The 16,274-nt window shown below is 37.6% G+C and overlaps 3 protein-coding genes across 4 annotated transcripts; 1 reads left to right on the top strand and 2 right to left on the bottom strand.

The window, feature by feature from the left end:
• Positions 1–1,692: 1,692 nt before the first annotated feature.
• LOC103938417 (photosystem I reaction center subunit V, chloroplastic-like) lies at positions 1,693–2,362 on the bottom strand. Its single transcript, XM_009348416.3, has one exon. It carries the CDS (start codon positions 2,298–2,300, stop codon positions 1,809–1,811), a length of 492 nt encoding a protein of 163 aa, XP_009346691.1. The 5' UTR covers positions 2,301–2,362; the 3' UTR covers positions 1,693–1,808.
• A 1,007-nt stretch (positions 2,363–3,369) lies between these two features.
• Positions 3,370–6,589, bottom strand: LOC103938412 (uncharacterized WD repeat-containing protein C2A9.03). Its single transcript, XM_009348413.3, is given in 10 exon segments — positions 3,370–4,177; positions 4,266–4,352; positions 4,618–4,723; positions 4,827–4,918; positions 5,321–5,431; positions 5,508–5,642; positions 5,862–5,948; positions 6,073–6,240; positions 6,438–6,488; positions 6,490–6,589. Coding segments are annotated over 10 exon segments (1,329 nt in total). The 5' UTR covers positions 6,568–6,589; the 3' UTR covers positions 3,370–3,763.
• A 4,778-nt stretch (positions 6,590–11,367) lies between these two features.
• Positions 11,368–16,193, top strand: LOC103938413 (actin-related protein 8). 2 transcript variants are annotated; one of them, XM_048570069.1, is made up of 12 exons: positions 11,368–11,944; positions 12,565–12,650; positions 12,854–12,924; positions 13,090–13,157; positions 13,391–13,452; positions 13,578–13,675; positions 13,858–13,939; positions 14,322–14,464; positions 14,799–14,947; positions 15,237–15,356; positions 15,480–15,621; positions 15,878–16,193. In XM_048570069.1, exons 1-12 carry the CDS (start codon positions 11,607–11,609, stop codon positions 15,953–15,955), a joined length of 1,437 nt encoding a protein of 478 aa, XP_048426026.1. In that variant the 5' UTR covers positions 11,368–11,606; the 3' UTR covers positions 15,956–16,193. The 2 variants fall into 2 exon arrangements, with proteins under 2 accessions (XP_048426026.1, XP_009346689.2); XM_009348414.3 differs by having other exon boundaries at positions 11,374–11,944; positions 15,237–15,370; positions 15,503–15,621.
• Positions 16,194–16,274: the final 81 nt, after the last annotated feature.

The raw sequence follows: 16,274 nt of genomic DNA, 5'->3' as shown, positions 1-16,274 counted from the left end.
ACTAATTGAGCTACGAGTCGCCATGAGCGTTGAGAAATTCTATGAGTTGGTGGAGTATGGGGATGGGCTGATGGGTTTGATAGCACACATATTTGGGAATGCAAAGCCGAGATAGGTATTCACTTTTATTGGCCAAAATAATAAGATTATCTGTCAATATTAGACCCTTTTTTACTCCTTTTTGGTGGGTTGTAAATTAAAATAAAAATAGGAAGAAGAGATAGTTCCAAGGGCAAAGGGAAAGCAAGATGGTGAGGTGACTTGTGTACTGGAAAATATTGGTATACTTGTTAATAGAGTGTGATTTTTAGACCACACATATTTCGAGTACGATAATTTTCTTTACAAATGGTAGTGTTAGAGGGTTAAATTGTTAGTTGTTAGGCGAATGAAGATTAGTGAGGATCAAATGTGCACCAGGTTACGTCGACATAATTGCTTTCTATCACTGTGGTAAAATATCATCTACAATTATGATGATTAAATCTAATAAAACTCTTTACAATTGTTGTTTGAGTAAGAGTGTCAGATAAAGAACGTATGAGATAAGTGAATAACCGTTGTGTGAAATAATAAGGATTTTTCTTCAAAACTTCAATTACAAATTTTTTACTATTTTACTTCATATAAATAGTGCTACCTCTTTTACAATCTAATTAATCGACGGTAATTAAAGGAATGTTTAAAACTTAACTGTAAGGGTCTTTTGTATCAAAACTGTAAGGGTATTTTTGTTTATATGAAAGTTGTACAAAGCCACAAAGTAATATAAATTGTACTATGTATTGTCTAACTTTTAATTTGAGTTAAGAAACTATGCTTATGTTGGCTTAAACACATGTGAGTTGGTCCAGTTAGTAGGGCCGTCTTTGACATTTTAGGGGCCTTGTGTGAATCTAATAAAAAGGTCCTCCTTATTTAAAAAAAAAAAAAAAAATTTGGACAATATATTCATTCAAAGTCCAACAATCAATATTCAAACTTAATTGAAATCAGCATCCCACTCTTACTAATTGAATAATCTCTAATTGTCATGAAATCATAATTTAGGGTCATCTATGAAAAATGGAGCATAACTGCAAGAGAGATGGAAATACGTTTCTGTTTGTTTGTTGAAGAAAGTAATACACAAATAGTTTTTCATTGCTTAAGAAAAGTGGAAGAAAGTAATACACAAGTTTTTTATTGCTAGAGAAAAGTAAAATATTAATATATTAAGTATAAGCTCTACTTAATCAATTGTCTATAGATAAATCATATTATGATGATTTTTCTTTTTAGTTAAAAACTTGATTTTTTTTATTAGAAATTTATACTCATATGTAATATATAGGAGAAGGATAAAAAATTTGGGGATCCTTTAGAAATTCAAGGCCTCGGCCACTACACCTTTTGCACACTCCCAACACCCCCTCTGCCAGTTAGTCAAGTGTTCGCTTCTTTTCACTCAAGTTAAAACCTTATTTATCATAAATTAGAGCAGTTTAAGACATCGTTTTATCGATAGAAAAGAAATGTTCCAAGTTCAGCATTGCTTGATGGATTTGGATGCCCTTGAGAACATGAGCAAGTAGTAAATTCCAAATTCCAACAAAACACATACAATCAAACTCAGAATCGATCCGGTCCTGGCTGCGGTGCTGTTACTGTGAAGAAACTCTATCAAAAATAACAAAACAAAGAAAAGCAAAAGAACCTCCCAAACTAGTGATCCATTTAATAAGCTATACAAATTACAAACAGGATAGAGAAGTCACAACAAGAAGATATGGATTGAACTCAAATTTAAATTCAAAATATTAAAACTTTCAGTCAAAGAACTTGGGATCATAGCCATTGCTAGAGGTAGCCAAGATATAGTAAGCCACAATGTGACCAATAGAACCCCAAGCCAAAACATCCACAATGTTGAACCCTACAGGGTCATTGGACTTGAGGAGGCTCACATACTCCTTAGCCCTAGTGTCCCCAGCCTCGAAGTGTGTCACCCCGTTCTGCTCCGGCAACCCTTGCTTGGCCACATTCTCTCTCTGGAAGTTGAAGAACACAAACCTCCCAAGGAAGAGAGAGAGACCGGTGCTCAGGCTGATGACCAGCGATGGGTTCAGCTCAGCTTTCACAACGCATGACCTTCTCCTGGTGCTGGGTGCAATCAAACCCAGTTTGGTGGGAGGGGAGGACTTGGTGAGGGGTCTGAGGCCTTGGAAGGAGATTTGGGTTGGTGAGAGGGCCTGGTGGTGCCTTGCGGCGGTGGAGGAGATGGATGGGGCTGAGAACAAGGCGGAGGAGGTGGCTGCCATTTGTTTGGTTGTGGACGAGGAGGGTGTTGGGCTGTGGAAGTTTGATGAAAAGCGGAGGTTAGTTTTGTGGAGGAGATGAGATTTGTATGGTAGTGGGGGAAGGGGTGATATATCTCTACTGGTTCTGTGGAGGTTGTGAGGATGGGTAAGTGGGAGGGAAAGATTTTGGATGGTGAGTTGGCATTCTTTTATTGGTTCCTTTTGGATTAGAGATTTTTCGGTACGGATGGATCCTCTCCTGAGTAGAGGATCCGAATCCTGCTAACCATGGAACACAGACCGTTGGATCAAAATCTAACGGCTGCAACCATAGAAACCCTCTAAAAGTTATAATAATTGTAACCGTTGAATTTTGATCTAATGGTCCGTGTTCCTTGGTTAGCAGGATTCAAACCCTTTGCTCAGAGAGGATCCAAATCCTTTGGGTACCTCTGAAATTCTGTGGTGTGCCAGCTTGTAAATCTTGTTTCTCTTAATCCTAGTTTGATTTAATCAATCTAATACCACAAATGAATAAGAAGAATAAGTGCGTATAAATCACTTCATATATCAATAATATCGATAATTTACTGATAACACATTGGTCATTTTGCTATCAACGTATTATCTACCATTGTCATTAACGGCTTATTGACGTAATGTCAACAAACAAATTTTCAATTAATATATTATCTACCAATGTTATCCACAACTTATCATCGTCGTGTCAATAGTCCCATTTTACATTTTGGATGGTTCTATGCACACACCTCTATTTACCTTCCACACACGGTTAATTTCTGTTATTTGACATTTTTTCATTCATTCGATCCGAAGATCAAAAATTAAAATTGGTGAAAAATAAAAAGATGATCATAGATAGCACCACCTTGCAATCTTACCAATGTCATCAAATACTCTATCAAGAAGGGGGGAAAAAAATTGCATGATAAATTTGTTTAGTTAAATTATTCCAGGATTTACTTCCCAAGTGAAGCAAAAAATAAAAACCCATGCCCTAAGAGTGGGGTAGCAAACCATGCAAACATCCACACATCTCAGAGCCTGACTGAAGATCCACACCAGAAGCTACAGAGCAGACAGGAACTTTTAATTATATCAGACTCAACACTTGCGATCCAAGAAACCAACAAGATGATTGGTAGATTCTTTCTCACATTACAAGTCCCACATTGAGATGAAAATTTCTAAAACGCAAAACAGCCAATGTCTTTCGCCCCAAGACACACCAGTCCTTCTTCCCATTTGTTTCGACCACCATTGCCTTGGCCTTCTGTACATCCCTCCCTTTTACACACTTTTTATGGGGAAAAAAGACGCGACACCCAACAACAAAGCTACAATTGCACATAATACCACATTTACACCTATAGCCTCTTCCCACTGCACGAAATATGTTACCAATCGCACTGAGGAATGAACAACGCCAACACCCTTATTCGCAGCTTGCTTATTGAAGTTGGTCAAATAAGAGAATCAAGGTAAGAGTAGTTCCGGCTTCGGCCATACTCAAGAAGACTACCGTATGTACGATCCCACACTCCAATGAAAAGAGACTCCGTGTCCGGACTGAATGATATGCCAGATATCTCACCAAAGAAATCAATTTCCTGTTCTTTTTCGTACCCACTTTTCACATCATAGACATGCACAAAGTCTGCGGGCTCTGCCATCATCATATACTGACCATCAGAAGTATACCGGATTGACCGAATAGCTCCAAGGTTCCCCTTCAAAACAGCAACCGACTTGGAAAGGTTTCGAACATCCCAAATCCGGCAGGTTTTGTCCTGGTTCCCAGTAGCAAAGGTCATACCATCAGGATGCCATGCTGATGCAAAGGAGAAATCCAAGTGCCCACTTAAAGACATCACCGTCTGCAAAAGGAACTCATACAAATCAGCACACTTTCCTTTCCTAGCTCAGGACAAATAAAAATCACGAGAAAGTCTAAGATATATATACCTTTCCAGTTTGAGAGTTTACCAACATCCCTTCCGGATTGTCTCCAACGATCACAAGAAGTTTACCATCAGGACTCAGAGAAGTATGCTGCCAACAACGCATAGAGGTGCATCAAAGTTAAGTAAAACTGACTAAAGGAAGCATTAAGCGAGCACAAGTAAAAATGACCCAATGTAAAATCAGCATTGGATGAAATGAGGTAGTTTGCAAATTTGCAGTTTTAAAATGGCTGCCCAAACACTATCATATATCACTTGCAGGACCAAAAAACCAGCCCTACATGAAAGAAATGCCAGCAAATGCAATGAGATTAAACATCCAATCATTTCCAGAAAAGCTGCAGGAGACTCACATTCACAGGCCAAGGGTAACGGAAATGTTTAGTAAGCTGAAATTTCTCCATGTCAAAATCTCTAACTCCACAGTCATTATTAGAGGCTGTAAAATGAACTGCCCCGCTGCAAAATTCAAGGGGACTATATCAGTTGGGTTCATGATTGGAATTTGGAAACGACAAGTCCCAATCTCATGGAGGAAAATAAATAAATAATAAAAAAGTACCTGGGACTGTCATAAATCTCAACAGCATTTGTTATGGCATTTTCGTCATATGTTGTCCTTGAACAAAAGCTGATTCCAGGCCGATCAAGATGCTGCAAAGCAGTCAAAGATAAGATAAATCTGTCAGCATTGAGTGTTTCTCTTTATTAGTTCTTCAAAGGGGGAAAAAAAAACTAAAAGGGATCTTGTGGAGACAGCCGAATGACAGACAGAATGTAGTCAAGTATCAAAGGTTTTGTCAATCCTAAATTGGACACTGATAGCAGAAGATTCAAGGTTAAGAGTCATCCAGAAGATCCATCTGGAATGGAGTAGCACCCATAGAGCTAAAACAAAGAATAAATAACGACCTTTATGGTGCAGGTGTACCAAGTACAAGGTCAACTGATAAGTGCTGACCAAGACATGTTGACGCCATGAGAGGTATGCAACTGTGCAATAAATGCTCATTAATTTATTTGCTTGCTTGGTTAATTCAATTATTTGCAACTCACCTTGCAAATAAGTTCACCCTGGAATCCTCCAGCAACTAGCAACTTATCTTTTACAGCAAGAGTACTAACTTGAGTCTGCGTAAATCCCTCCAAGAGACTTCCAGGATGTTTCTAAATGGGAATAATAGAAAGATCAGTTTCCAAAAAAGACTTGGTTATCGAACAAAAGTGATCTAAAAACAGTTACCTCAGATGGTGCCACATGTCCAGAAACATTGAGAACCTCAGACTTTGTGCAACTTAATGAAGACCAATGAATGACAGAAAAATGTGACATCAGGTAGACATCATGCTTGGAAGTAGCCCAGACCAAGTTACGCAACTGCACTACCAAGCAAAGATAAAACATATCAGTCATCAAAGGACTACAATATGTTTCAGTGTCTGTCAAACTGTTAGGGGCATTGCACCCTGGTTACAAGTTATGCCAGAAAATATAAGTCCTATCAATTCTATGATATCTGAGTGAGAAAATTTCATCTAAAGATTCATGTATGCAGAAAATAGCCAAGAAGGAATAGGCAGCTTGCACCCAGCATACCTGAAAATGAAGAATGGTTGATTTCACTGATCTAGCATTTCGTCTGAACTGATAATATACAGATCCTTTCTTTGTATCTTTGCAATCCTGTTTATAAAGAAGAAGAAATAATCATCATGTTACTCTTCCCAGTTGAAATTGACACTGCAGTAGCGATCAAGTATTTTGATAACAAACAAAAAAAAAGGTGGAAAAACTGGTAGTAATTTACCTTCCCTGATCCTTCTCCGGAATTAGGGATATTCTCATAATTCTTGTATTGTTCTAACCTAGTCTGTCGGTATTTCTCTCTAGTAATGCTAAGTCTATCCCAAGGAATACCTTGGATGTCTTTTCCTTTTCTTGCTTGAGCAGCAGTTGTATCAGCTACTTTACTATTCTGCATGAGATCCATATATTAGTCCCAGCTACATACAGAACTAACCACACTGAACATGAAAAGTGAAATGCTCATACAAACTTTGAATTAACTTGATCGTATAAAAGTCATAACGTAAAATAGTGTTAGACATGACTAGTTTCTTAAAGTTGTGAATATTTGACAAATCTAGTAAGACATGCAAGTATATCACAAACCGAGTAGTCATATTCATCAACATCAGAATCTGAGCCGCCCATTTCTCTACCTGCGAAACTCATCATCCATATCATCATCTACATCTTCCATTTCGTATTCATCCTCCACATAACCAGCGTAATGGGACATATTCTTCCCAACAATGCCACAACTAACACCAACAAAAATTCAAGCCAGTTACTTAAGAATTAGAATACAAAACAATACTAAAGATCAACATATATTGCAAACACCAAGATGTGAAGAGGTTGAACTTCTAACTTAATGAATAAATAATTACATAACAAAAGAAAAAAAGGATTCAACTACTCATGTTGTTGTGTCATTACTTATAACTATGAATGGATAATCAGATAAAACATGCAAATGAAATTCATGATACTCCATACTTGAAGCAACTTGTTTGCAGGAATATGTTTAATTAACACGTGAATTAGGCAAAAAAAATTAGAAACCAAAATAGAACTCCAAAAACATGATTAAAATATACGGCAGAGAAGAGAAGAATCAGGAAAACCATAACAACTAGATCGATGTTCACACAATAAGAATCACAACAAGAATGGAGAATGAAAACAACTATGTCATGCATGCGCTTGACTACACAACGTATATCACTAAGTTACCATGCATGGAAATTCAATATCATGAATCGTGTAACACTTAGTATCTCGGACTATGCACAAATCGCACTTCTAGACATACAAACTTTACCACATCCAACAAAAATGACCTCTTATATAAAATTACAAAACTTGCCACATCCGATAACATAACCAGGGTAACTAAATTACTTCTTAACACCTAAAAATTAAAACTTTAATTTTGGCGGCATCATTGGTAAAGCAAAACCATAGGAAAATGACCTCCTTATATAAAAGGGTTCAACTTGACAATTGTTGTCTTATTATTAAGCTTTTCCCTTTATTCCCCTCACCAACATTGCACATACAATGCACATGAAATTCGTAGTTTTCCATGGTTGTAGCAACGTGACTGCGGGCACATATTAATTAATACATGCATTAAGCAAAACAAAAATTTTAAAATAAAAACCAAAACCCTAATTGAAAATAAAAGAGGTGAAAAATCCCAATTGTAGTTCTGCTTAAAAAAATAAAACAAGAACATACCCTAATTAAAATAAAATAAAAACAAAAGGTGAAATTCTGAAACAGGTGCAACCAACAATCGACAAATTTACCCTAACCCCCAATCAAATATACAAAAAAAAAAAAATTGAAACTGGGGAAAACAACTACAGAATCATCAAAAGAGACAGAAGACACCAATCAGAAAAAACCCTAAAACTCACAATTGGGAATCGAAATTCACACAAAAAGGAACAATATTTAAACAGCAAAAATTAAAATTTCACCTTTCTTTATTCCGGGAATTGAGAAGCTCGGAAGGAGCAGCTGTTCGGATCTGGAAATCCCAAATTGAGAAACCGAAATCTCAAACCCTAATTAAGAAGTTCAGATCCAGGGAGAAGAGAGGAGAGAGAGAGAGAGAGAGAGAGAGAGGTGAGAGAGAGTGCGTAATATTATTTTATCTCTATCCACTGGTATTTTCGGATTGTCGTGCGAAAGAGAGAAATGTTGAAGAGAACCTTACGAAAAGGACGTGCTTTCTTTGTTGTGTGCGTATTCGTATTTGTACCGTATTGTACCGTATTTGATGTCGTATTTTTATGCACTTAGTCGGTTGCATTTTTAACAAATGTCTGTTTTCTATTTTGGACTAGGGATTTTTGTTTCTTTTGATAGAAAGGTATATTTACAATTTTTTTAAGAGAGTTCGGCTTGAAACTATTATAATAATATAGAGGATTGCGTGTTTAGAATTGTAAATGCATTTACATTAATTGGTTGTAAAATTGATATCGAATTCGATATTCATAAAATTTAGGTTTAAATCTCATACTTATAAGTGAAGAGAAAATATTTCGACAGTCTAGCATTTTACCATTCTGTACTATGCAAATTTCCTTCATATTGATCAAAAGAGTGATTGTCATATCCCAGCCCGGGGCGCACAACTTCCCGGGCCCGCTCCATCACCGTAGCACGATATTGTCCGCTTTGGGCCCCGACCACGCCCTCACGGTTTTGTTTCTGAGAACTTACACGAGAACTTCCCGATGAGTCACCCATCCTGAGAATGCTCTCGCGCGCTACTCGCTTAACTTCGGAGTTCTCATGGAACCCGAAGCCAGTGAGCTCCCAAAAGGCCTCGTGCTAGGTAGGGATGGGAATATACATTTAAGGATCACCCCTGGGCGATGTGGGATGTCACAATCCACCCCCCTTAGGGGCTCGACGTCCTCGTCGGCACACCACGGTCAGGGTTAGGCTCTGATACCAAATTGTCACATCCCGGCCCGGGGTGCACCACTTCCCGGGCCCGCTCCATCACCGTAGCACGATATTGTCCGCTTTGGGCCCTGACCACTCTCTCACGGTTTTGTTTCTAGGAACTCACACGAGAACTTCCCGATGGGTCACCCATCCTGGGAATGCTCTCGTGCGCTACTCGCTTAACTTCGGAGTTCCCATGGAACCCGAAGCCAGTGAGCTCCCAAAAGGCCTAATTGTGACATCCCACATCGCCCAGGGGTGATCCTTAAATATATATTCCCATCCCTACCTAATTGTGACATCCCATATCGCCCAGGGGTGATCCTTAAATGTATATTCTCATCCCTACCTAGCACGAGGCCTTTTGGGAGCTCACTGGCTTCGGGTTCCATGGGAACTCTGAAGTTAAGCGAGTAGCGCGCGAGAGCATTCCCAGGATGGGTGACCCATCGGGAAGTTCTCGTGTGAGTTCCCAGAAACAAAACCGTGAGGGCGTGGTCGGGGCCCAAAGCGGACAATATTGTGCTACGGTGATGGAGCGGGCCCGGGAAGTGGTGCGCCCCGGGCCGGGATGTGACAGTGATGTTATTCACACATCCCTTGTTAATTTTCATTGTTTAATCTTCTTCAATTCATTTGATACAATGGTCGAAAATTAAGAAGAATGTATGAAAAATATAAAAAGGAGTGTATGGATAGCATCACCGTTCAAAACTATTATGCGAATATTGATGCTTTACTACTTCTATGCTCTGAACATGATGTGACTTGTAATAATAGGGATGAACCCTACTGTGTCTTTTAAGTTGGGGAGGTTGTTGTAGTTGAATTTTGTTACATGATAATTTAGTTGTTTTTTTAATAAACTGAGCCGCTGGTTCAAGTTGTCGCACATATTTTATTAATTAACTATGGCTTCGTACCATTTTAGTGATGGCTAGCACAACACTGCCCTTAGTTTGACGGCCATGGGGTGTGTCACGTTTTACCGACTCCGTTCTTTTAGACCCTTTTGCTGCTTCTCCAGGCTCCGAAATACAAACCTTGACCTCCCTCATGCTTTTGCTTTGTGCCTATTTGAAAGAGAAAAATGGCAGCAACGGCTGAAATAGAAGATATGATTGCCTACTATGTGCAGATCTTACCGAATAGTTTTCTGCATTCTATAAAAGCCACGATGTGGATACTCTACCAAGTTGTGGCTATTTCTCCATTAAAGCCACGATGTCTCAAGATAATCTATCGTCAACTTTGTTGTCGTATTGTATTGATGAATTTTGCGGATTGTATTGAATACAGATTAGGGCGATTATAAGCTAACAAGGCTATTCGTTTGGAGAGGATTATGACGGACTTTATCGTACCCAGCATTATCTTTGTTTTGCAAAGAGATTGTTTTATGATTCGAACCCGTGACTTGTCGATCATAAATGAGCAATATTTTCGTTATGCCAAAGCTCACTTTTTCTGCTAGTATGAGTACAATTCAGTCTGCGCTAACTAACACTTTTAATGTATCATATAGTCAAAAAGTTAATTACAGATATGTGGTAAACTTTGTTAGCAATTGCAATTTTAAGAAATTTTTTGTTAGTTCTCCATTACGAAAAACCCATAATATTTGGGGATGGTCGAAGATTGAGTTGAGGAAGAAACGAAATTTGGCTTGATGCAATCACACAACTGAGCTTTTGACTGGACTTGTTTCTAAGATCCAGCCAATCAATGGTCCAATTCGACTCCTAAAACTTTTTGAATTCAAACATTTTAGAAAATAGAGTTTTTACAAAAAAATCATGGTATTGTTCATTTTAACGAAAAAAAATCACATTTTTACACTACAAAGTCAAACTTGATACTATTCATTTTATCCTTTATTTTGTCCTTATCGTTAAAATTCAAAATTTTCAAGTCATTTTCATTAATTTTTATTTTAGAAAACCAAATAAAAATTAGAATGCATATTTTGATATAAACGATTAGATTTTTTTTTTCTTTTTCAAATCTATCCATTAGTTAAAATAGAATAATTATGTGATAAACGATAGGGTCATTGAGAAATTGTTAGTTGCTAAAGGAGTAGATTGAGGTGAACCAAACACGTCTCAAGATCGTAAGCATCATTACTTTTCGTTATTATGATAAAATATCATTTTCAGTTCAAATAAAACATTATATGCATATAAGTTACACATTGTTAAAATGTATAATTTTTTGCTACACAAAAATGGTTATGAGTTCATACTCAAAACAGTTCGTTGTCACTTGTCAATTTACAAAATTTCGTGCTTATGATTGAACTGTTCATATTATAAACCATTCTATAAAGATCGCATTTGAATAAAATTAATTAAAACTAAGATCGTTTAATCATAGAATAGTATAAAAATAGATGAACAAAATTATTACAAACATTACGAATCGTCTATGTACGTACCACAATAGATTAACTCAACAACTTTATTTTTAATTCAATTTTTGCAAATATGATTTTTATAAAACGATTAATAATATAAACGATATTGATCACGATACAAAGTTGGGTAATTCAACCTGAAATTTTTTGAGTATGAGCTTCGGAATTGGCCGGTGGTAGTTGGCAGGGAAAGCTCCCACGTGTCGACAACAAGCTCCCACGTCATCAATTTTGCCTTCCCAGTTTCCCCAAGCACGTACCACCCAATCCAGACAACTCCCAGCTTCCATTTGTTCCCATGGAAACTAAAATTTTCTCGGCCAATTTTCCCGAGAAAATTATCCACAGCAAAAATTGAGAAAGAACCTAATCGTCGTGGGCCGAAGAAATCCATGACGACGTTGATCAGAAAAGTGTGGGAGTTGGTGTCAAGCCGCACGGTTTCGAGTTCAGAGTCAACGTCGTCGTCTTCTTCTTCGAGCTCTCCGTCGGAAACGGCGGGTTTCGGGGCGTTCGATAGACTGCCGACAGACCTACTGATGCAAATCGCGAGACTGGTGGGGCCCAAGGAAGCCGTGAAATTGAGCGTCGTGTGCAGAGCGTGGCGGTGCGTCGTCTCCGAGAACGAGCTGTGGATTTTCTTTCTAAAGAATCAAAAGCTGGAGGAGGAGAATTATTGGGAATCCTTTGCTTTCTCGGAAACCCATTTGAGATTAGGATACCCACTTCAGTATGTTCAATTTCAAGCATTTCCCACTTCTCAATTATTATTTTTTTATTTTTAAATTTTATGTTCTCAACTGAAAAATCCCACTTTGGGATTCAAATTTAACGTCTTTGTTATCAGTTACATATAAATAATTTGAATTCAAATTAGTGTTAAAAGATTGAGAGTGTACGGTGAAATTTATTTTATTTTATTTTTTGCCGGGAAAGTTCAAGACTTTGCGGCAGCTTAGTTCATAAGTTCTAAAGTCTACAATTATCGATTAAATTATTTTTTTATATTTAAATTATTATCGGTGGTAGTAAAGAGTGGAATTTTTACCGACAGAAATTTTTATTTTTGGCAAAGTTGGGCAAAGGTGTGATTTTCAAGTGGTCAAACATTAAAATGTCAGAATTGTGAATGGGATTTAATTGGTTGTATCTGTTCGTTGTGATAATTGGAATTGAGTGTTAGTATCTTGGAGAAAACGTTACGCCATTGTTTTGGTGAGGAAACCTTGTACTTGTCTAGTGAATTTGTTCTTTGATGCCGAAATAATGCATATGCTGCTTGGTGCCTGTTCATTGAATTGTGTATTTAGTTTTATGGCCGTGCTTATTCAAATATTGTTTTTGTTGAAGAACATTCTCGGGTGAGAGTCCCCAGTTGTCCTACATGGGTATTTATGGTCAACGAGTTCAAGTTCCTGGTTCTGTAATCATTGACGGTGAGTGTCTCTAGCCTCCTTATGCAGTAACAATATTTATGGTTAAGAAGGCTAACAATAGCTATTCAATGTTTTAGTATCACTATTATCTACCATCCGTAATAATATGAGTAGTTATGATTTTGTTTTGTTAGAAAACCTTTGAGTCTATGTAGCTCCGACATAAACTGTTCCCTCATTTTATCTTTACATTTCTTGGGAAGGGGGCTCTGGCTATTGCAAGTTTGGCTGGAGCAAATATGCATGTCCATCAGGCCGGTCGGCAACCTTTTTGGTGAGATGTTTATTTCAGCTCACAGTCAAGAAGTTCTTTTGCATATAACTACCATTCCACATGATTGTTAGATTGTTTCATTATACCTGTCACTTTTGATTCCATACTTTGGGGTTTTCTTGCTATGTCTATCACTACAATGTTCTGAAGTGATGTGACTCGCAGGAATTTGGTAATGTTGAGTCGCCGATGTACTCTAGACTCCGCCATTTTTTTGTGACTATTTATAGCAGGTGTGTCCTACATTTTTTTTATGCAATCCTCTTTCTCTTAGTTAATTGCATAGATTTCTTTATTCAATCTGCATGTTCAATTACTTAAATACAAGTGAGCACATTTGAGATACTTTTCCTCTTTTCAGTTTAAAAGTACAGAAGAAACTGCACTGCCTTCGTTATCATGTGGCATGATTCCTTTGAATCTTTGATGGCAGGTATAGCTGATATGTGATTGTGTTTCTTCTTAGGATGCAGGTGAAACCATCTTCACAGCCCGTGGTTTTGTCTATACCAATCTGCCATTATGATGGTGAGTTGCTACCCTAGAGTTATAACTTGGATTAGTTGCACAATTCTCGTTGTCTTGTTATTCTTCACAAAGTATTGTCTTCATCCATCTAATGTGCTATTATTTTTTTGTAATTTTTATTCTAGATACTGAATCTGCTAAAGCATCGAGAAGGCAGCTCAAAGAAGCCATATACAAAGTACTTTTTGACATGAATGTCCCTGCTGTCTGTGCCATTAATCAGGTACACTGTTCCCCATCCCCTCCATAATAATATATATGTTGCCCATAAACCATAGGGAAGAACAGACCAAATGCATTGCAATTGTGCAAAGTTGTCATGTCATCTGGAACTGCATCTCTCAGTGTATAAATGGGTTAATTGAGTCTAGGTCCAGTATTCATTGTCTGCTTTTGAAACTGCAGGCAACTTTAGCTTTGTATGCAGCAAGACAGACTTCAGGAATTGTTGTAAACATTGGTTTCCAGGTCACTTCTATTGTTCCAAGTAAGCCATTCTACGTTTCATCTTCCTTGTGATTTCAGATTTATTAACTACTGAAAAGATCTCAGGTCATACTTGATACTTTCGTAGGGAATGTGCATAGTTTCTCTTTTACAATTGTGTTGTAATTTTTTTTTTCTTCACAATTAATCAAATGTCGGGTTACATCTCAGATTAGCTGCCATTCTGTGACTTGTAGTTCTAGGCACACTTTTTACTTTTTGTTCTTTAGATATTCTCTAGAAAAATTTGTTCCACTGTACTTTTCCGTTCCAGACTTCCAGTACATATTTATATCCTTATTTCTGGTGATCTTTGTTTTCTTCATTTTTGGTTGCTTGGACTGTTGAAATTTTTTACGTAAGTGTTACTATTGTGTTTACAGTTTTAAATGGTAAAGTTATGCGCAAGGTGGGTGTGGAGGTTATGGGATTGGGAGCACTGAAGCTTACAGGGTTCCTTAGGGAGCTATTGCAGCAGAACAATATCAATTTTGACTCACTGTACACTGTTCGGACTGTGAAAGAGGTATAGCTTGGATTTTTATCGTTATAGAATCCTATCCGTGAGTGTTAATGTGACCAGTAGAACGCCACAGTTTGTTTAAAGAGGGCTTTTTCTAGTTCTAGCTTTTGTTCTTTCTTCTCATGTCATAGTTGTTTGGAAATTTATTGGTGGAATGATAAATAGGAAGTTACCAAGTGAGCTCGACAACATGGGGTAAGAGGTTCAGTTTGCCCCATGCTTTACTGGTTGAAGGATTGGATTGTGGAAACTTAAAAAAGATGCGTATTCGTTAGTATGGTAAATCACGAAAGAAAGAATTTTCAATTTCACGTCTTATTGGTTGACTTCTATTCAGAAACTATGTTATGTTGCTGAGGATTATGAAGCTGAGCTATCAAAAAATACACAAGCATCATTTGGAGCTGGTGGAGAAGGCTGGTTTACTATTTCGAAAGAGCGGTTTCAAACAGGAGAGATCTTATTCCAGCCAAAGCTTGCAGGAGTGTAAGCACCACTCAAAATTTTTAGATTTATTGCTCTCTGTTTTTCTCTCCTGGTCTCCCTTTCCCATTTTGAGAACCAGTAAATTCTCTAGCACCCATTTCCTAAACAAGTATCGACTCTGTGCCGTGTTCATCAAATTGATGCCTATGGTTGGTTCAGGTCTGATCTCGAGCATGTCTTGTAAAATTGCTAATCATGTTCTCTCCAAATTTTACTGGTTAGATTATTCGGAAAACGGAATTTCAATGGGAAATTTTATTTGGAACTTATAATCTCATATTTCATATAGGCGTACTATGGGTTTGCACCAGGCTGTCGCTCTTTGCATGGAACATTGCCATTCGGCAGAACTAACAGGAGACGATGCTTGGTTCAAGACAGTAGTTTTGTCAGGTGGCACCGCATGTTTACCAGGACTCGCAGGTATCATTCAATTACGAGTAAAATTTCCATGTATTTTTTGATAAATAATGGATATGAATTGGGAATCTTACTAACCTTCTGGGCCAACAAAGTTTATCATCTTTCTGTCAATATATATATTTATATATTCAGGAAGGTTAGAGAAGGAATTACACGGACTTCTCCCTCCATCTGTGTCTAATGGAATCACGGTCATTCCCCCTCCATATGGTGCAGATACAGCATGGTTTGGGGCCAAGATGATCTGCAATGTAAGCTCTGTCATTATCTGTGTCGAAGTGTTATGACTTACGACTCGAACATACAACATTACATACATTGACATTGCAAAACATCTTTAAAAAACACTTATTTGAAGAACATATTTATTTCTTGGACTATATATAAGCATTCCTTTACAACTTCGTATTGCACGTCATCCATACAATTTTAGAACAATATCAGATATCCGGCTTTCTCCAAGAGTTTCACGTTTTGCTTGCTGTAATTTACCTGGAAATACTGCAGCTGAGCACCTTCCCCGGCCCTTGGTGCATGACAAAGAAGCAGTTCCGGCAGAAGTCCAAAATCAAGCTTATGTGGTGAAAAATAATCTGGTTTGTATTGGAGCACTGCCGTAGCCTGTATGTGATATGATGTTGGATCAAACAGCACTGCCGGAGCCTGTATGTGATTCGAGCAGAGAGTTTCTTTTCAAGAACACGTCGAAATCGGAATTATTTATTTGTAACTATAATCGTCCTTGAATAAGAAGAATTCTACGATGTATGTATAATCTTACGATAGCTTTTATAAATAAAGCAAGTTCATATTTCACGTTGAAGGAATGGAATGTTTTATCTGGACCACACGGTAAGGTAAGAATCTGTTTAATTTCGTTGTACGATAAACAATGTAACATGTA

The sequence above is a fragment of a genome, unplaced genomic scaffold (assembly GCF_019419815.1).
Source record: "Pyrus x bretschneideri cultivar Hongxiangsu unplaced genomic scaffold, Pyrus_bretschneideri_v1 Contig51, whole genome shotgun sequence".
Lineage (NCBI taxonomy): Eukaryota > Viridiplantae > Streptophyta > Magnoliopsida > Rosales > Rosaceae > Pyrus > Pyrus x bretschneideri.
This window is presented reverse-complemented; position numbering and strand designations above follow the sequence as displayed.